Here is a 19527-nt window from a genome sequence, read left to right on the forward strand (position 1 = left end):
CACTTCCTCACTTCCTCACTTCCTCACTTCCTCACTTCCTCACTTCCTCACTTCCTCACTTCCTCACTTCCTCACTTCCTCACTTCCTCACTTCCTCACTTCCTCGCAAACACCTGCCTCTGCCACGCTTCAATCCCTAACCGCCAAAACAGAGTCTTTTTCAAGAATACGTCAAGGCGATTCTCGTCGAGTTCTCCGAGACCACCTACCGCAGCCTGCAAGAAGGCTTCAATCACCAGGGCTTGGGTGTCTTCCTGATCGCTCTAGAGAACGAGGTCGAGCCGTTATTTGCGAATATTGATCTGCAGGGCAATACCGACAAGAAATACACGGTCTCAGTCCGACTCTCAGACAAGCCACGTCGGCCCCGCGAGGGCTGGCCCCAGAACGACTGAGCGTAACATTGTTCGTTCACAAAGAGAAGGGTCACACGAAGGCTCGCTGCCCACAAGCGGATGGCGAGGCTGGCGGTGACGCTTCTGGCTACGACGACGCAGGTGCTACCGACGAGGGCAATGATTATGTCGGTGGCTCAGCCTTTGATGCCGTCGATGAAGTTGAAGCGGATGGATCATACCACAGTCCTTATAGGTTCCAAAATCACTTGCTCGGTCTGCAAAGAGAAGGGTCACACGAAGGCTCGCTGCCCACAAGCGGATGGCGAGGCTGGCGGTGACGCACCTGGCTACGACTATGCCGGTGGCTCAGCCTTTGACGCCGTGGATGAAGTCGAAGCGGATAGATGGTGAACGACTGAGCGTAACATTGTTCGTTCACTCGTTGGGGAGGAAAGGAGTAGGGAGAGGAGTAAGGTGAAAGATCATACTCTGGTCCAAGGGCCCTTTGGCATGAGCCAGCACGCTGGAGAGGCAAACATAACGGTCATATCGAAGGCCCACGATAGCTCAAGCATCCGGCAAGAGGGTGCTGTATTTCACGGCAGGGGGATCAAGGCCTCCAATCTCAAAGGCCCTTTAAGGAACCTATTGAAGTGGTTTGGGGAGAAGAAGCGTGTGGGCGTTATCAGGGGCGAGGAGAAGAACGAGGAGTGAAGTACTAATTATATTGTCTCTTGCGACACTCGTACTAGTTGATCAACATTCAATTGCTCCATTGAGTCAATTTCAAATCCCTTAAATCCCCTAGATTAGCCCGGGCCCTCGTCGAAGAATGTTATGAACTCAAGTGCTTATAGTGGAAGTCGACTCATACGGAGAGCTAGCGTGGCTATTTATTAAGTTTAGATAGAAACTAATGGCTCTTAATTAATAAAGTACTTTAAATATTAGCTAGAAATAACCCTTAATTATTAGCCCCGGCGATAACTAGCTTTCTATATAGAATATTACTAAATAAGTCTTATTAACCTAATTTATATAATTAAGAGAGAGTCTAGCTAAGTAAGGGGAAGTTTTACTTAGTACTTACGCTAAGTTATAAGTCCGAGATACTATAACTCTTCTAAAGGATTAGACTAGATCCCGAATCTAACATGCATCGCGCACATAGTCTTGACGGCCTGACTCCTGCTACATCTGCCAAAAGATGATCGAGCCCGAAACACGCGACGCTCTGCTTGCACTTCTCAGATTCTCCCTGGTGTTATTGTAGCCATTGTTTGCCTAGAAGTGAAATGCTTCCTCTTTCACCATGTTTAAGTCTGATCTTACTTAGCTTTCCGAGCAGCAAGGGGCTGCTAAGCTGCTCATGATGGCTTCAGGCTGTCTCCCCTTTGTACTCAAGGACACTTAAGTCGTCCGACGTACCACGTCCTTGACCACTCGCTTTCCCGTTCTTTTCTTGAGCTCCGGCAAAGGTACATCTCAAATAAGACCAGCCCGGACGTGTGACGCTTATACGCCACGTTCATACGGCTGTGTTCGGATATGACTTGAATCCAGGGCCACCGCTCCGAACTCGGCTGTCCTTTTGAAATTACTGATAGCCGAGTCCGATGAACGCTCACAAGTCAACGATCGGACGAGTGTGGCCCAGTGGGTCGAATGCGTGACCGGCGAGGCTGAGTCCTCACCCGTTTGATATCATCTCGCCAGTTGCAAATTTCGTGCTCCCTCTTTTTTTCTCTTCTCCTTCATGCTCCATCTACTCGTTCCGCGCTGCCAGTCACTCTCTGTAGTGACATTTTACCGCTCCAAGACCGCCGCCCCCGCCTCTACTCGAGGCTTTACCCTTCTCCCTAGTGTGGTGAGTTTGCGAGGTCGTTTTCCTCGGACCAAGTCGACTTCTTCTAGAAGTCGGCATTGTTGGGCAACTGATTGATCAGTTGTTCTCCGGTCCTTGGAATCCTTCAATAGCAGCTCACCCACTCTTCCGTCGTCATGTCTCAACCACCTCAACAGAGTAGTGGCAAGACCACAAAGGAGCCGGCTGCTCCCAAGACTGGCCCCGAAGCCAAGGCTGCTCAGGATACCGCCCCTGCCCCAAAGACCGACAAGCAGCTGTTGGCTTATAAATACTACTGCCTCGTGCACGTTGGGTCCTAGGATGGCCCGATCATCGGCGGTGGCAACCTCGGGAAGCCTTGCCCCAGTGGCATCACGGCCGAATTTGTCTATTACGCCAACCCAGCTCATTCGCACTGGCGCGGATTTACGTTGAACCTGCCTCGTGGCGCCAGCAACGTCGAGGATGGCTTCGGCACTTTCCACAGTTGTACGTTCATGTGTGCGCTTCGTTCGTTCTTTAACTGACCATGGACATAGTCGATCCCCAGCAGCGAAAGGCGTCGGTCTCCCAAGAGCTCAGCTTGCATGTCCGCTTGCCCATGCACAAGACCAAGGCCCAAGCATGGGAGTGGCCTCCAGAGGATCGCGAGGAATACCGGACTGGTCCTTGGATCCGAATCCACCTACAGGTCGATGAGGACGCCGAAGTCGAGGTCGATAACTGGGGCATGCCTTACGAGAACAAAGGACACCCCTGTGACGAGTGGATCAACGGCGCGGCATCGGTGGGTGGTATACGCCTGGTCGACTTCTTGAAGGGACGGGATTTCTTCTTCTCCGTCCGGGGCCCGAAGACCCCCCATATCTACCTCGAAAAGTTCGATCTGTCCACCAAGCTCGCCAAAGGCCAAGAGCTTCCTTACGGCAATGATCACGGTTGGAATCCCGCCCTCTACCGTGGACCGATGAGCGAGGATATCAGGGGCGATCAGTTTGAGCTTTGCATGCGCTTCGACGATACGAATGCGCTCATAGCGACCATTTCCCAGTCCGTCTTCCAGGACCAGTTCTGGGTCGCCGAAGAGGCCATGAAGATCTTCAAGACCAAGCTTCCGGCCTACCTCCTCCCAAAGGGCGACGAAGAGCCCGAATGTTCCAGTTTCTTCCTGATCGTCAGACTGAACAAGGCATTCCGTATCACCTTTGCGGATGCTTGGGCGCGCCTTCAAAAGGGAGACGGCACGGACCGCATTTGGGTGAGCTTCTTCGAAGACCAGTATGAGCTGGACTGGGCTCGTTTCAAAGACGACCACAAGAAGTGGGGAGAAGAGGCTTATGCGCTCAGCACTCTAGCTGACCTTCGGGTCATCGAAAGACCGGACAGGTTTCCGGTGCTCAAGAACCACGGCCTCGATGAGTTTGACCTGGTGCTCAACTACGGGAAGCCCCTGGAGATCCCGGAACCGTCAGTGGTTCTGAGAGAGTTCTCCTCCCGTCAGCAAGCCCTGGACGCCCTGGCCGCCGATAGGTCGTCTTGGAACACGGTCACGTTGGCGCTTGACCCCCAACTCGCGGACACACAGTCCCTGGTGGAGGCTGTCTCGGAAATGGACAATGGCTCGAAGCGGACATGTGACAGGCCTGACTTCCGCAAGGACAAGGACGCTGCCGCACTCTCCCAGTCCCGGATAATTGAGTTGTGGTCTGGTCGAGGCTTCTGGCGAACCCAGCTCGAGGCAAGGAATCCTCGCGCGGCGGAGCGCCTCGGCGTGCTCAGCATGCTCAGCATGCTGTCCCTCGAGTCCCGTCCAACTTTCAAAGAACGGGAATGGGCCTTGCCCACGACGAACCTGCTGCCCGAGGACAGTCTCTACTGGGAGGCTCTGAAGACCGACGTGGACCGCGACGACGTGCAACAGTTCGAACGCCACATGGCCCGAGCACCACTGGGGATCGTGCTCATTTCTGCGGTATGTATGAAGACTTTGTTCATCCTGAAAGTGACTAACGTTTGTGATAGGGTGCAGGGTACGGCAAGACAACCCGCGCCGCCGTGGCAGCCCTATGCCTGGTCGATCGGTTCAAGAAGGTCTACGCCAGCGGTCCGACGCACATTGCTGTCAACAACTTCCTCGAGCGAACGGACAGGCTCGATGCCAAAGCCGTCGACTACTGCAGGAACAGCAATGGGGCCGACCAAGGACGCGTGCGCCGCCTGATTGTTCGTGTCCGGGGACAAGGTGCCGAGGTGCATGCCATCCGACGGCTCCTCGAGAACCCTGACCTGACCGAGTCCGAATTGTTCCCGTGGCAGGTTGGCCGCAACGATCGCTGGCAGCTCCAGAACTCGGCGACGTACTGGCTGCTGAAGATCTTTGGATCTCCGGCCGTGGCAGCGCTGGACGATCGCGACCCGGCGGCCGTGGTGGCCTTACACAAGGACATCGCGTCCATCCATGGCGGGCAACGCTTGCTCGACGCCGTCAAAGCTGGCGATTGGGACATTGTCGCCGTGCATCCGACTGTCTCACCAGATTCATTGTCCTGTCTCACGTGTCAATTGCTGCAGGATGCTGACATGATCTTCTCGACACCTGCGGCGAGTAGGCATGGCACTTGTCTGGATTGGAAGCAGCACCATGCCGCGGCCTTTGCCGTCGACGAGGCAGCCAATATGAAGCGGGCTGACATGATGCGGCTCTGGGGCAACTGCCTCCAGCCAATGGTGATGTCAGGGGACGGTAAGCTTTGCCCTTTAAATTTGTGTATGTCTTAGTCACTAACTTTTCCATCTAGACGAGCAGCTCGAGCCGGCGGTGATGACCGAGTATAACCAGGACGGCAAGGGGCGCTTCCTCAACCGGCACTTTCAAGACGGCAAGATGTCGGCCATGCAGTGGCTCAAAGCCCACAGCTGGCCCGTCTACGTCCTGACCAAGCAGTTCCGCATGGCTCGTGGCATGATGGACGCTATTAGCGACATTATATACCCCGAGGTCAAGCTCGTCTACGCGCCCTCGTGCGATATCACAAATGCCGTCCATCGACCCGGCGTCTTGTTAGACGAGTTCCTGCGCGAGAAGTTCCCCTCGATAGCGCCCGCGCCGACCGACAAGCTCTATCCGGCTTTTATGCATTGCCCCGAGACATTCACCTACCTGAACCCCGTGACGCATGGCAAGTCAAACCACGAGCAATGCGAACGAGCGCTCAACTTCTGGTGCGAGTTCTCGGAATGGGTCGAGGCCAAGGGCGGCGTTCTGGATCATCGTCAGATTGTCACTATTTGCCCATACAAGGCCAATCTCGAGGTGATCCAGAGCCTGCGTCGGAAGTCCAAGTACGCCCGCCTGGACAAGATGCCGCCCGCCGCGACTGTCGACTCGTTTCAGGGCAAGGAGGGTGATCTCGTCTGCCTGATCCTGGGCACCACGTGTGCCGTTGGCGCCGGTTTCACGTCGAACCGTAACCGGCTCAACGTAGCCTGCACGCGTCACAGGTCCGGTCTGGTCGTCTTTGGCGACATTCACGTCATGGGAGCCGTAGACGGCGTCGAGAACCAGACGGGCAAGGGAAAGGGAAAGGGCAAGGGCAAGGGCAAGGGCAGCAACAAGGTGATGACGCCGGACGGCAAGAAGGTGCTGCATTTCACGGCAGAGGGGATCAAGGCCTCCAGTCTCAAAGGCCCTTTGAGGGAGTTGTTGAAGTGGTTTGGGGAGAAGAAGCGTGTGGGCGTCATCCGGGGCGAGGAGAAGAAGACGGAGTGATAGAATTGGCGTGAGAATGAGACTTTGAGACCAATTTGCCCTTGTCAATGCTCCGTGTTTTTCCCCGTATCACCACCAGGCAAGGCTCGAGGCCTCGGAAGCCTCGTATTGGAAGCTTCTCCTCCTTGTGAATGTCCGGGAAGTTCATCGCTACGATTCTACTACCCTTCATTGGGATGTTCTAGTGATGACAACAGACATGGAGACATTGGACATATCGATACCACGGACTAGGGCGTTTGTGATGGATTCAAGATAACGACACCACGAGAACACTCTGTTACTGGGCCAAGTTGATCAATTGCCAATCCTACCCTCTCGTTGAGTCCCTACTAACTAGGGAGGGCCGTCAATGAGATTGCACTATATCCCGGTCTATATGCCTTGGCCTTGCCTCTGTGTGTAGTCGGTTGCGCTCAAGGCGAGCAAACTTTGTTACCCCTGAACAAAACATGAGCCACAAAGGTCTGGAAGAGAAGCTGTTTCCGGTTGTAGCGCGGTTGCGCCATTTCGGGATCTCCAGGTCCATACAGACGATGATGGGTTCGGTCTTTGTATTATTCATCCCCTGGCAATGCATCCGTCTTGAAGACATGGAGGGTACACGCTGGCTTCGAGGGCTCACCGCAGCACCCATTTGACGTTCTACTTAGAGGATCTGTCTGTTCTCGGGAGTCCAATGGGCGGAGCTCCTAGCACCTGTTTCGGGCGTCACGGGTGGCACTTTGAGAGTCGGGACTTGCAAATTGGTCGGAGGCAAAGACAAACGTCAGCTGACAGCTGCGGAAGCCATGTCCCTGTCTATGAACCAGAACAGAAGCGAGGGCTAGGCCTTCTGGAAGATTTTCAATTGCTGAGGCGTCCCTGAAAGCATGTCAAGCTCGACTTAAACGTCGAGACATTGTGTGTCGTTCCCGGTTCGCGACTCTGCAAGACCGTCCGTGGGCGACGCCATACATGGTCAATGTCAGCCACTTCAGGAACCGACAACAATCCATGAACAACTTCTCCGCGTACCAATTGATCCGACATTGTTTGTGCAATTCATGTGTCTTTTTTTTTCCAGTCCTTTTTCTTACCAGTGCAATGCCCAGGCCTCTTGGTGTGGCATTGTGGTGGGCTGAGACCGTGCACCACAGCACGGCAAGATCTGGGAAGGAAGGAGCGATGCTACCCATCATGACCACCCTCTTTCTCATAGCGGAACAGCAACATGGCTCCTTCCCATCTGAATGAAACGAAGAGGGGTACTGAAAGAATTCCTCTGTCGTTGGCCCGACTGTCCCTTTTCCCTCTTCTTCTTCTTCTTCTTCTTCTCTGTCAAGCCTCATACTCTGTGTTGTCGTGCCGTCTGTCGTGCCGTCCGCCGTGCTGCCTAATAGCAGCTTTCTGTCCGTCCTGCTGCCGGTTCTTAGAACCGTTGATACCGTCCCTGCTGTTCTCTCGCGAGACAGCTCCTCTGCGCACTCGGTGTGGAACGTTCTGTGAGAGTTGGCGAGGTAAGTATTCCTTGGACGTTGCTGCTTCTCTCCGAGAAGTGGTAAGTGTTGAGACATCTTGTCTCTTCCAGTCCTTGGAACTTTCCGAGCCTTCTTCTCTACTCTTCGATTCCCACCCTCTCTACCACCACCACCACCACCACCACCACCACCACCACGACATTCACCATGAGCACTCAGTCTCACCAACCTGAGGCCCTGACACAGCCTCCCTTTACCCCGGGTTCTGGTACACAGTTCCCACATAACACCAATGTCGGGTATGCCGACACACATGGTAAGTGAACAGGCCTCTTGTCCCAGCCGGAGCTAACCAGATTCAAAGACCTCAGCTCCCCCCTATGTCAACAAACCATCCAAGAGATACAGGACCTCTGGAGGGAGCACCGCCTGGCCCATTTCGCCTACATAAAGCTGAAATTGGAAGCCAACCCGAGCAACTGGTCTTCCGATGCCAAGGAGACCTACCGGGCAAAGGGCAACGAGGCAGACAAGTTGGCCGAGCTTGGGATCGAAAAGCAAGAGAATCTGCTCGACGCTGCTGCGAAAAGGTAAGTCAACCGCACTGTGAAGATGGCGTCTCGCTGACTTTAATCCAGCTCTGGTCCGATTCCCCCGCCAGTCTGGGATGTTCTCGCGCTTCCCTTTGAGAACCGGAGCCCATGGGCCGGAGCAGTCAGGGATCGACTGGACGTCTTTCTCGCCACGCCGACGCCGTGGGATGTCGCCAAGCCGGCCGCCAAGGACGCTTTCGAAGAATGGCTGGATGATGACATGCTCACTGGCCAAGTTTCTCGAAAGAGACGGGACCGGGACGAAAAGAAGGTCAGGTTTGCGCCTTCGAAACGGTCAAAGACGTCGGCCCTTGTCACACCACAGACAGGTGGTTACAACCTGCGGAACCGCTCTGTCCGTGCTGCCGAAGCGGCCCCTTTCGCAACGCCCAGCTCAAAACGCGTGCGAGAAAACGCCGGCGGGTGTGACGACGATTTTGTGCCCGAATCGGAGTCCGACAAGGACATCGAGCTTGGGTCAGAGTCTGATGGGCAGATCGACAACGTGCAGGAAGATGAGTCCGCCGAGGTCTCCACGCTCGCCAAACCGGTCCTGGACCCGGAGACTGGGTTCTATCACGTTGGCAAGCAGACCTTGGAAGCCCAGCAGCCTGTCCGGACCGCGCCGAAGCATTTCGTGTGGCTTCGTCTGAGGAGCAGTGCTTCATCCTCCGGGGCAATTCCCATAGACCGGACACTCGAGGGCCATGAAGCGTCCCCTGCCGAATTCGACCACGTGTTGCGAACCATCTTCGAGCAATACAAGGAGCAGTCGACTGGATGGGTTGCGGCACCCAATGACGCGTACCTTGGCCTCGAGATGTTTATGTCGACTGGACCTCGCAGCAGATCGTACGAGGCGATCTACCCTTTCGTTGTCGCTGGCCAGAGACTGGCCTATCACGCAAACCCCAACGTGCAGCCGGTCAGCTACGCGCTCAATAATTGCAAGGGGAGATCGGGACCTCTTGCGCTCGTCGTAACAGCGGAGTGGATGAGGACGACTTTTGTCTACGGGGACACGGGACTCTCTGCGCAAAAGGCACGCTGGCGGTGGTGTTACAACGCCATGACGAATGTTCGCATTATGGACATCGCCACTGGTTCCCACTACTCCAAGAAAATCCGCCAGACGCAGTGGGGAAAATGGTCTCCAGATTTCACTCGTGCTGTTCTCGAGTCACTCCGCACTGGCGTCTTGTCATCAGAGATGCGAGAGGTCATTGACACGAAAGAGCGCTCTCGTTACTTCAAAATGTGGGATCAGACATAGGATAGCAGCCCACTGAGAAGTATGACGGAACTTGGTCGAACGATCCAGCCGCGTCTCCATGACATCGCGGATCACTATGGGATAAGCGCTGACGAGTTCGACGAATGCTTCACCATCATGAGTCCTCACAGCCCAGGCCTTCGCGTCTTCTTTCCTTTCCATGTCACGGCCCGCAAAGATGCAGTGGCTCTCGGGTGGGACTGGCAGTATACGCTGTCGGCTGCTCGGTCGATGCTGCAGCGGATGCGGAGCGCTTGCAATCGCCTTGCAGAAGCAGCTGGACTCGGCGAAAAGGGCATGGACAAGGAACGGGTCCTATACTGGATATGCCACGTATTGTGTCGACAAGCGGCGTCCGTGAAGCTGGCTCATCCTTCATTGGGCGCCAGAGACTATCAATGGCTCCTCCTCGACAGATTCGGTCTCCCAAGACTGCCGTGGGATTGCTCGCCTTGCAAGATTTCCCTGTGTCATGACCAAGAGCACGGGATTGCGATGCTCTTTGGACTGGATGAGTCCCGCGGCACTTTTGACCATGTCCAGAGCTTCGATCTGGCAAAGGCAACGGTCTGTCTGGACACCAAGGCCGCGAACATGGCCATGTGGGACTTTCATCCGTCCGAATGGTTCACAGTGCTCCGTCCCATGCTTCTCCAGGTCCCGCTGTACCACCCTTTTTGGCGACCTGACGAGTCTTTGGGCGACGCCAGCTGGCTGGAACCGGTCTCGACAGAGCCTGAATTCGTGGTTCCCCCGTTCCCACAATTCGAGGTTCCGCTGGTGTCGCTGGACGGATTCCTGGATGGCCGCACCAACGCCATCACCAATTTCCCCTGTGGTGAGTGCGAAGAAACATTCGCTACTCCGGGAGATGTCATGGCGCATGGGAGACTAGCACATGGCCTAGGTGATGGTTTGCCCGAGGTGGCATGCCTGCCGTTGCCGGACGGGGTGTCGCAACACGAGTTCGACACAGCGGACAAAGAAAGACTGGAGTCAACGAAGTTCGGGAACTTCAACAGTTCGGACAAGGACCGCCAACAGGCCGAGCTCAGTGGCGTGGACTTCAAGTTGTTTCCCTGCCGCAAAGAAGGGTGCAACGAGAAGTTTCCATTGAGGGCGTCTCGGCTTGAACATGAACGAAACGTCCATGACGACGCGCCCAGGCCATTCAAGTGCGAAGTGTGTGGGAAATGCTTCAAGAGATCGGACGTCCTGAAGAACCACATGCTTACTCATGGCGAGAAGTCATTCAAATGTCCCGAATGCGGCAAAGCCTTCCTGCAACAAGGTGGTTTGAATAGACACATCGAGGAAGTGCATAGCGAAAAGACCCTCGCATGCCCCGCTGATGGTTGTCAGGCGATGTTTGGGTCGATGAAACTCCTCAATGGTCACGTCAGACTGCGCCATCCAGAGCTCAATCAGTCACATGCAGTCTCGGAGCCAAAGGCATTCGCGTGCGAGAAGTCGGGCTGCAATGCGAGCTTCGACAGCTACAAAAAGCGGTACCTTCACATGTTCAGAGTCCATGGCATGACTTTGAGCAATACTGCGCCTGACAACCCTTCGGCGCTGAGATGTAAAGTTTGCGACAAGAAGTACAAGAGTATTGACTCCTTGAAAAACCACATGCGGAGGCTCCATCCCGAAGTATCGAGGTCATTTAAAAATTTAAAAAGAAATAGATAAGGATCAAATTACTTTACATGAAACTGCCGATATAATCTACGTGCAAGTCTAAAACTCTGAAGCTACCCACCAAACTTATACAGAGTAAATCTCGCTGGTAATTCTTGCCAGAAGAGCGTCGCAAGCGCTTCATAGACCAAGAGAGCGCAGACGAACCAGGACTAAGAGAGCCCTGCTGCTCAGGCTCAGGCTCAGGCAATTCGGACAGCAGTGGATTATAGTAGAAGCGGACTCAGAAGCAGCAAATCGCATAGGGGGCAACCTAATGTAGTGATCGGGAGCCACTGGCACATTCCAGTTCTCCGCGGTCGCGTCTCGCGATCTATAGAAGAAGACTACTTCCTCCCTGCGAAACCTTAAAGTGCTCCTACATACATGCACGACTCTCAGGCGCATATCTGCAGGTCTTCACAACTGTCGGGAAAGGGGTCATAGTGTAGCAAAATTTATATCAGGTACCTTTCGAATGTATCATAAGAATGATAGAGAGCTCTTTCGTCTTGGAGAAATTCAGGAACATAATGGCATTACTATATAAATGAAACTAACCCTAGCGACAATATAATCAGTACTCCACTACACAACATACGCCAGTCCAAACTGGAACCTCCTCGGGGCCCTTGCGGCCATCAGCGGCCATGCGCTGCTCGATAATATTGGCGCTCTCTCGAGTCTGGCGGCAGGAAGAGCAGAGACCTTGTGACCATCAGCGGTCATGCGCTGCTCGAGCGCTGCTCGATAATATTGGCGCTCTCGCGAGTCTATTTCTTGGTCAGCTAGTAGTCTTAAATTAAGCTTTGCATAAACTCACCTTAATAAAGATAACAGACTGGCAATGTCTAGGAGATTCCCTTAACGGTCAGTTCGCTGCGCTGCAGTTTAAGAGACTGGGTGTCGAGTGCGAGTTCCGAGAAGAGGAGCACCTGGATATCTAGAGGGAGCATGGGACCCTACTGAAATATTATTGATGCTTTGGTGATATTCGTGTATGAGTGCTCCTTAAACTTCACTCAAGGTTCACACGGTAATAAAGGTAGTTACGGTTAGCTATATAACGCCGTATAACGTTTGCATTACATAATAAACTACTAATCATAGAGTTTAAGTTCCCTTTGTTTATTTCATTCAGTCAATACTCAATCCTCAACTACGCCATGAAATTCGCATCCAACATCCACTCCCTCAATGAGTCAAGGGAATACATCCGCAACATGCTCTCTCCAGATATCCAAGTGCTCCTGTTCTTAGCGACCTTCCCTGAGAAGGGTGCACCCGACGCGCACTCCCTCAGCTACAGCGCAGCGAACTGACCGTCAGGAGAACCTCCTAGATGTTTATCTATCAAGGTGAGTTCATAACAGGTCGAATTGGAGAGAACTAGCTGACCAAGAGACAGACTCCCGAGAGCGCAAACATCATCAAACAGCGCATGACCGCCGATGGCCACAAGGTCTCCGCTCTTCATGCCGCGTTTCAAGGGCGCACAGCGCGACGAACTTCTCGCCAAATTCCGCAGCCGCGAGAACAAGGTCTTCATCACTACAAAACGTCCTGGCCCGTGGCATTAACAAATGTCTCTATAGTAATCAACTACGACATCCCCATGAAGGGTCGAAGCGACGATGACCCTGACCACGAGACCTACCTCCACCGCATTGGCCGCACGGGTCGTGTCTCAATCAGCTTTGTCTCCGACAAGAAGTCGTATCAGGGTCTGAATAAGATCGCCACCCACTACGGATGTCATCGAGAAGAACCGCACGCAAGCGAGCTATCCTAGCGCAGACAGCCAGAAGCAAGCACAGGCCACCGCGAGCACCTCCTACAACGAAGTTGTGAGTTACGGGGATGAGACAAGCGGGTCGCTTCCATCAGCTTTAACAGTAGCACCCATCAACCTTGTCCTTTCTGCCCTTGGCATCAGTATCTTCAGATAGAGAATATTGATCTTCTTGCTCTTCTGATCTGTTGTTTATCATCATACAAACTATCAGACTCAACACCCACCTTGACGGCCTGACAGGGCGCACACAACCTTATGAGGAGGAGATTATCTATCAAGAGCAGCCTCGGGCATCAATCTCGCGATAACTTTATTTTTCTTGCCCTCTAGAAGTTAAATCTATATAAATCTATTAATTGATTAATTTAGCCTAATAACAGCGCGTTCTCGTGGTGTTGTTATCTTGAGCCTAACACACAAACGTCCTAGCCCGTGGTATGGAGGGTAGCACAACCACCAGAGTCTTCCAAGGGGCCACGAACCCACAGGACTCGTCCCTCCCAAACTTGACGACGACCCTCAACGAACTACAGTAGCGTCTGGGGTCCCAAGCATGATCATCGCCGTACGGAAGCTCTTGACCTTTTGCGAGCTTCATGGACAGAGCGAAGCTATCCCTCGGCTCCCGTCCAGCTTTCAAAGAACGGGAATGGGCCCTGCCCACGACGGCCTCTTTCACCTTGCTTGTGTTTGCTCTGACTTGGCTTTCCGAGCAGGCAGGGCTCCTTGGCGAGCAGCGGGATCCCCGCGCCGTGCCACTCTGCGTCGACAATCGCCCACTGTGCTATGCCAGGGACTGCGTGCAGGCAAGGCTCGGGACCTCGGAAGCCTTGTCTTGGAAGCGCCTGTTCTCTCAGATGCTGTCCATCAGTGACTGGACCGATGGCTTCAGAGACGGGAGCCCCCATAGGTCCTAATAATCGATGCGTGATACGGCCTCGATGATAACGGGAGCTTGGAGCATAGTCATGCAGGTAGTTTGTATAGTCTTGATATCTCCATGTCCACGACTCCGGCAGAGAGGGCTGGGGGATGTGCGGTGGAGCTTTGTCAGGATGCTGCTGAGAGGAATGTCACTGTTCACAGCCAGTCCACGTAGAGTTCGGTCGAAAGGCAACATGAAGGTCGACAATCCACTGGACAATTCATTAGATAATCGCAGCAAAGACGCCTCGACAACTGCAAGCCTACGACAGCTCAAACATCCTTCTGCCTTGCCCATCACGCCCGAGATTCGCCACCTTGGCAGCCCCTGAACGAACTGTGCGATCATCGCCCGAGGGCAACACAACCACCAGCGTCTTCCACGGCGCCACGAACCCAGAGGACTCATCCCTCTCAAACGTGACCTCGACCTCGGTATCCATAGAGCTATACCCGATAGTGTACGCAGAGATCTTGACCTTTTCCACCGCCGCCACGCCATCATCCTCATACCACGTGTTCGACCACGTCTTGCCCTCGGACGACTTGGGCGGCGGGAAGATCTCCACAGCACGGTAGTCATCTAGCGGCAGACTGGCCACGTTCTCCGTCTCACCCGGCGACAGGACCTGCACGTCCCGCCCCGTCGGGATGGCGCTGCCGACCTTGGCGAGCAGCGGGATCCCCGCGCCGTGCCACTCTGCGTCGATGGTCGCCCACTGCCCGGCGGCGAGGTTGTCGTAAGGTGCATTGAGGTTGAGGAACCCCCACTTGTCGTCTTCCGACGCCTTGGGCAGATAGACCCTCGCTTTGCTCTCGCCCGCCTCGTACACGCCGCCCACGAGCAGAGCATCGCCAAGCCAGTACTGCGTCTCGCCGTCCATAATCTCCGGGGTCCAGATCTCCGGGTCCGCCTCATAGCCCCAGCCTGTCCAGCGTTGCGGCGGGACGGCCGTCTTGTGACTCTTCAACATGAGCGAGTACAAGTACGGAATCATGGCGTACCGGCGCTTGATGGCTTTGCGGACGAGATGGGTGATGGACGGGTACATCCACGGCTCGATGACATCGCCGACCTTGTTGTCACTCCCCGTCTTGAAGCAGTTGATGGCAAAGCGCGGCGAGTGGCAGCCCAGCTGGATCCAGCGGAGGAGCAGCTCAGGCGACGGCTGCGGTCCCTCGAAGCCACCAATGTCGTGGCCGTAGCACTGCATCAGGGCCATGCCGGCGTTGAGCGACAGAGCGTTGGCGCCCTTCATACCAGCCCAGCTGGTGATGTTGTCGCCACTCCACGTGCTGGCCGCGTAGCGCATGGTACCAGCCGTTGCCGCGCGCGTCAGGACAAAGGGCCTCCGGTCTGGCGCATGATCCCGCATGGCATCGTGCGATGACTTGCCATGGAGCTCGGTGTGGACGAAGCGGCCCCAGAAACCGATTTGTGGGCGCTTCTCCGCGCCGTCTGGCACCGGGAAAGACGGGTCGTTTAGTGCGCATTCCCAGTCGTCGTGGGTCACGGTGTACTCGTTATTGTCGTTCCACATGCAGTCAATGCCGACCCGGCAAAGCTCGCGAACACCGTCGTACCACCACTTGAAGCCATACTCCGAGGTGAAGTCAATGTGGCTGCCCTCGCCGCTCTCGCCTCCGCCTGCGCTCCAAAGGCGCGTCGTCGCCGTCTCGCCCGTGTGGGGGTCCTTGAACAAGGCACCCGCCTCCTGCAGCTTCTTATACTCCGGGTGGCTCGCCAGGACGTAGGGCTTGATGTTGGCAATGATGCGAATGCCCAGCCTGTGGTACTCCTCCAGGAACCCCTTGGGATCGGGGAATCGATGATTATTCCAGGTGAACACGTTGCGCGTCTTGGGGTGGTGTTCGGCAATGGTGTATCCGGACGACAGCTGGTGCGCGGAGCAAGGGATGTCGTGCTCCTTGAGTTTCCGCGCAACTTCGAGAAGAGCCTGGGAGGCGGGCGGGTCGTCGAGCATGGAGTACCTCATACCACCCGAGAGGTACCCAAAGGCCCATCTTGGCACCAGCAAGGGAAACCCAGCCAGCTCCGCGTACGTGGTGACAATCTCCTCGAGGGTCTTGCCGACAATGACATACTCCTCCAGGCCGCCATAGTCCTGCCTGTAGGACTTGTAAAAGCCCCACATGCCATCCATCTCCGAGCCCACGCTGTAGCTGCCTCTCGAGTGGGTGGTGGAGAACATGGCCACGCAGCCTTGCGGCGTGGCGTTGATTAGCAGAGGGATGTTCTTGTACATGGGGTCCGTCCGGTAGACGTCGTAGCCAAAACTGTCTGTGCAGTTCAGCTCGAACTTGCGGCCCGACAGGTTCATGGGCGCGGCCTTCTCGCCCAGGCCTACGTGGAGCGTGCCTCTGTTGTACCGCGTGTAGTGCGCGATGCCCTGGCCGTCGACGGTGTACGAACGATGGGGGATGTCGGTGTGCAGAGGCTTGTCCTGGCCCTTGAGCGACACGGAGACGACGGGAGTGGACGAGGACTGCCAGTCAATCGTCGCGTTGAAGTCGCCCGTCGCGATGCTCTTGGTCTGGGCGCCAGGCGTGACCTGCAGACCACTGCCATCGAGGGAGGTCTCAGGTCGTTGGATACTGGGATGGGGTGGGAGAGGGTGTTCTGGCGACGTAAATGTCGTCCGGAAAACATTCTTACGGACAGTTTCAAAGGAGAAGGTGAATGGCAAGTTCTTGTGTTGGCTCGCCAGGGTCACAGAAGGCGAAGCATCCTCTGCGTTGGCAGCTGCCGTCCACTGCGTTGGTATCAGCTCCCTTTGAGGCGCCATGTTGGTGAGTCAGTCAGCTGGATGAAGATGTTTCCTGGGCTGTAGAAACTGGTATGTGACGGGACAAGAAAGAGAAGACGACCTGGGCGAGAACTCGTGGGAGCATGATCTCGGGGACGGGCCAGCTGCCAGCGAGCCTCCGACGCCGGTCCTCCAAACTAGACGCCGGCATCTACCGTGTGGGGAAACCAAGACGAAGTTATGCCGTAAATAGTGGCAGCCGTAGACACGGTCTGGAGGTTGGGGGTCCATTGGTCCATGCGTGAGGGGCCCCGCGTCGTGGTCTGAGGGCCGGCCGGTTCCCCTCCGGGGTCGGCCGGCGGTCCGCATATGGCAAGTGTCGGCGAACATTTACGCACAGATGTCCTCCAGAGAGCTTGCGACGCAGTAACGGATTGAAGACGGTATTGTGGCTTACAACCACCCGAGTATTGACCACTCGTGGCTTCGGGACAAACCCCGCCCTCACAGCTCCAGCTCCTCGACTTCCATCCCGCAGTCCGCGCATGTCTTGACCGTCATGCCCTCCGCGTTCAAGACCGTTCGCCCCCAGTCATGGACGTGTCGACCCCCGCCTATCCGGTCGCCAAACCCCTTGGCGCCCGTCTTCTCCAGACTCCCCGCCTGCCGTCGAAACGCGTCTGTCCTCGTCTTCCTCTTGAGCTCAATCAGCTTCTCCTTGAACTTGCTCTCTTTGCGGGTCCGCTTCTGTGTCTCGCGCCGCGCAAACTCGGCGTCCAGGGCTTCCGCGGAGCCCCATTTCGTGTTCAGCGCGTACTCTTCGACTTGGCACCGGAGGAACAGCATCATGTCGTGCCAGTGTGACTTGTGGGGGTTCGGTTTCGACAGATGTGGCAGTAGTTCTGGGTCGCGCAGCTCCGCTGTTCGGCGTCAGATGGTCATCCTGAGTCAAGACTTACGGTACACTTACGATCAGTCAAAAGGTAGTCCTCCTTGCACTCTGTCTTTGTCAAAAGACTGTACTTTTCGGGGTATTTCTCCTTGCATCGATGGCAGACACTGAGGTGAAATACTTCCTGCCAGACAAAGTCAATCTCGAATGAGTTGCAGTCTCGACATCGTTTCCTTTGGTTGGGATCGTCGAGCACACTGAGCCCCGGTTCGTATGGACCCGTCTTGTGTCGTTGTAAATTCTTGATGAGCTGTTGCTTCTCCCATTCTTGGATCGTCATGTTCTTCGGTCGCTGCTCATCGTCCTTTTTGCCACCTCCCAGCGCATAGTTGTGTGGATCATCTTCCGTGCTGAGGAAACCACCCTTGGTGTCTGTCATGGAGGACATGTTGTAGTCCACAAACTTGGTGAACTTTCTGGCCGGACGTAGCGCCTCCTCGTCGCCCTTGTTGCGTCCATCGCGATTCGTGCCCGCGGCTGTCGAGGTCTCGCGCGATAGCTCGTCGTGGGATCGTTTGGTGCCACTGCTGACTGGCTTCGTGATGTGGACGCTCTCTGTCGGCACGAACCCTGACGCTGACTTGGTGATGGTGGGCTCGGTGTTGGTGGCTCGTTGATGGGCTTCGCGTTGGTCGCGAATCGCTTTGGCGCGCAGGCGGTTCTCTTCCTGGATGCTGTGAGTCTCTCATGTTCTCCTGCGAGCAACGCGCGACATACTATGCGCCTCGTGACTTCTGGGGTCGGTGGTGAGCCTGCAGGCTGAGTCGGTGCCTTGGACGGCGGCGGCGTGGTCGGTCGTGCCATGTTGGAGCGAATGCTTGCGGTGAGTTGATGTGGAAATGACAGCAGTGCGTCGATTGCAAACTTCCCCAGACTTGCCTGTGGATGACAGATCTTTGTCGATTCTGGAGGGGTGATCGTGAACGACGGTGACTCAACCTGGAATGCTGATGTCACCAATCGCGCCACAGGACCCTGAATTTCCAGGGCCTGGCTGCACACTCCGGGGATAACAAGCGCACCTAATTCTTATTTTCCAGCGGATGCATAGTATTGGGAAATTATCGTCGCACTGCATGTATTCAAGGACTTTACTACAGAACTTCGACATCGGCATCCCCTCGAACTCTATCTACGTAGGTGTATGTGTGTATCCGAGCAGAGGTGACCAATTCCCAACTCTACCACGCCTACTCGTCCTTGATGCCACCGCGGCCAGCCCTCTCAGCAGCCTCGACAGCCTTCTTGTCGCTCTGCGCACCGCCGCCCTGCATCGCGCCCATGAAGCCAGCGGCCGCCTTGAAGGGCCTCTTGAGGTCGCCCGACGCCGGCTGTCCGTACACGTGGATCTTGACAAGGTTGTTCTCGAGGGCGCTCTTGAGGGGGATGATGCTCTGCATCAGCAGCGGGTTGGTGTACTTGAGGTACAGGTGCATGAACGACATCATGGCCATGCCCATGAGCTGGCCACGGAAGGCCGTCTTGAGCTGGGCGCTGTCGTAGGCCTGCACAGTCGTGGTCACGAGCTTGCCCTCCTCGGAGGAGCCGACGGGAGCGGGCTCGACGTACTTGAGAGTGGTCTTGTCTGTCGGGTTGTTAGTCACCGCGCGCACCACAAGGTTGTGTTATTGACCGCACCATTCTTCTTGTTGACCTGCATCTGGACGTAGAAGTAGATCAAGGCAATGATGACATTGCTGGCAATGTAGGCGCCGCGGACCATGGTGAGAACCTGCGGGTCGTCAAAGGGGATCTTCTTTGACACCTGCATCATGCCGAGCATGATGATCAGGTTGGTGCTGGCCAGTTGTCAGCATTTTGCTCCTGCTCAAGACCTTTGTTTCTCCAGGACAAGAGAGTGCGCCAGGGGCCGTGCTCCGCGCACGCGAGCGAGCGACAAGACATACATCTGGGGGCTGAGACCGGCCATTTTGACGAGTTCAAGGAGGCACAAGAGAGCGGTACGGACGCGATTGCTGGGATGGGGTCTGTCGTATAGATTGACGGCCGGCAATGTGGGAGAGGGTAAATGACAGTCGTGGAGTCGCGGACAGGAGCGGAAAATCTGGCCTCTGTTCGCGGAAGGCCGTCGAAGTCCAGAGTTGCCCCCCAACTGAGCCCCAATTCGC

General features: G+C 55.5%; 7 protein-coding genes across 7 annotated transcripts; 3 read left to right on the forward strand and 4 right to left on the reverse strand.

Annotated features, from left to right (window-relative positions):
• Positions 1 to 1996: 1996 nt before the first annotated feature.
• Positions 1997 to 5953, forward strand: F5Z01DRAFT_750695 (P-loop containing nucleoside triphosphate hydrolase protein; the record flags this gene model as incomplete). Its single annotated transcript, XM_046267031.1, has 5 exons — positions 1997 to 2497; positions 2552 to 2673; positions 2724 to 4156; positions 4207 to 4927; positions 4983 to 5953. The coding sequence occupies exons 1-5, from the start codon at positions 2340 to 2342 to the stop codon at positions 5951 to 5953; spliced, it is 3405 nt and encodes a 1134-aa protein (XP_046117620.1). The 5' UTR covers positions 1997 to 2339.
• A 559-nt stretch (positions 5954 to 6512) lies between these two features.
• F5Z01DRAFT_656471 (uncharacterized protein) lies at positions 6513 to 7562 on the reverse strand. Its single transcript, XM_046263582.1, has one exon. It carries the CDS (start codon positions 7507 to 7509, stop codon positions 6829 to 6831), a length of 681 nt encoding a protein of 226 aa, XP_046117621.1. The 5' UTR covers positions 7510 to 7562; the 3' UTR covers positions 6513 to 6828.
• Positions 7563 to 8832: 1270 nt separating this feature from the next.
• Positions 8833 to 10170, forward strand: F5Z01DRAFT_623038 (uncharacterized protein; the record flags this gene model as incomplete). Its single annotated transcript, XM_046261299.1, has 3 exons — positions 8833 to 9263; positions 9288 to 9632; positions 9696 to 10170. Coding segments are annotated over 3 exons (1251 nt in total), but the record flags the coding sequence as incomplete, so codon positions are not given.
• Positions 10171 to 12365: 2195 nt separating this feature from the next.
• On the forward strand, positions 12366 to 13029 carry F5Z01DRAFT_123935 (uncharacterized protein). The gene has a single exon (XM_046257516.1). The coding sequence runs from the start codon at positions 12401 to 12403 to the stop codon at positions 12749 to 12751; it is 351 nt and encodes a 116-aa protein (XP_046117623.1). The 5' UTR covers positions 12366 to 12400; the 3' UTR covers positions 12752 to 13029.
• Positions 13030 to 13784: 755 nt separating this feature from the next.
• F5Z01DRAFT_124010 (neutral alpha-glucosidase ab precursor) lies at positions 13785 to 16817 on the reverse strand. Its single transcript, XM_046257518.1, has one exon. It carries the CDS (start codon positions 16483 to 16485, stop codon positions 13942 to 13944), a length of 2544 nt encoding a protein of 847 aa, XP_046117624.1. The 5' UTR covers positions 16486 to 16817; the 3' UTR covers positions 13785 to 13941.
• On the reverse strand, positions 16718 to 18321 carry F5Z01DRAFT_123984 (XPA protein C-terminus-domain-containing protein). The gene is made up of 3 exons (XM_046257517.1): positions 18116 to 18321; positions 17417 to 18065; positions 16718 to 17366 (listed from the first exon to the last, which is right to left on the reverse strand). The coding sequence occupies exons 1-3, from the start codon at positions 18200 to 18202 to the stop codon at positions 16951 to 16953; spliced, it is 1152 nt and encodes a 383-aa protein (XP_046117625.1). The 5' UTR covers positions 18203 to 18321; the 3' UTR covers positions 16718 to 16950.
• Positions 18322 to 18459: 138 nt separating this feature from the next.
• On the reverse strand, positions 18460 to 19500 carry F5Z01DRAFT_656482 (phosphate transporter). Its single transcript, XM_046263583.1, has 3 exons — positions 19306 to 19500; positions 19037 to 19197; positions 18460 to 18983 (listed from the first exon to the last, which is right to left on the reverse strand). The coding sequence occupies exons 1-3, from the start codon at positions 19326 to 19328 to the stop codon at positions 18589 to 18591; spliced, it is 579 nt and encodes a 192-aa protein (XP_046117626.1). The 5' UTR covers positions 19329 to 19500; the 3' UTR covers positions 18460 to 18588.
• Positions 19501 to 19527: the final 27 nt, after the last annotated feature.

The sequence above is a fragment of the Emericellopsis atlantica genome (assembly GCF_019669845.1).
Source record: "Emericellopsis atlantica unplaced genomic scaffold F5Z01scaffold_15, whole genome shotgun sequence".
NCBI lineage: Eukaryota > Fungi > Ascomycota > Sordariomycetes > Hypocreales > Bionectriaceae > Emericellopsis > Emericellopsis atlantica.

Coding starts and splice junctions, on each gene's coding strand:
- F5Z01DRAFT_123984 (XM_046257517.1), bottom strand. CDS start 18,202: ATGGCACGACCGACCACGCCGCCGCCGTCCAAGGCACCGACTCAGCCT. Junction 18,066..18,115: donor CAGAAGTCACGAGGCGCATA/GTATGTCGCGCG, acceptor CACAGCATCCAG/GAAGAGAACCGCCTGCGCGC. Junction 17,367..17,416: donor GGACTACCTTTTGACTGATC/GTAAGTGTACCG, acceptor GACGCCGAACAG/CGGAGCTGCGCGACCCAGAA.
- F5Z01DRAFT_123935 (XM_046257516.1), top strand. CDS start 12,401: ATGACCGCCGATGGCCACAAGGTCTCCGCTCTTCATGCCGCGTTTCAA.
- F5Z01DRAFT_124010 (XM_046257518.1), bottom strand. CDS start 16,485: ATGGCGCCTCAAAGGGAGCTGATACCAACGCAGTGGACGGCAGCTGCC.
- F5Z01DRAFT_656471 (XM_046263582.1), bottom strand. CDS start 7,509: ATGTCTCAACACTTACCACTTCTCGGAGAGAAGCAGCAACGTCCAAGG.
- F5Z01DRAFT_656482 (XM_046263583.1), bottom strand. CDS start 19,328: ATGGCCGGTCTCAGCCCCCAGAT. Junction 19,198..19,305: donor GCCGGTCTCAGCCCCCAGAT/GTATGTCTTGTC, acceptor ACAACTGGCCAG/CACCAACCTGATCATCATGC. Junction 18,984..19,036: donor GCAGGTCAACAAGAAGAATG/GTGCGGTCAATA, acceptor ACAACCCGACAG/ACAAGACCACTCTCAAGTAC.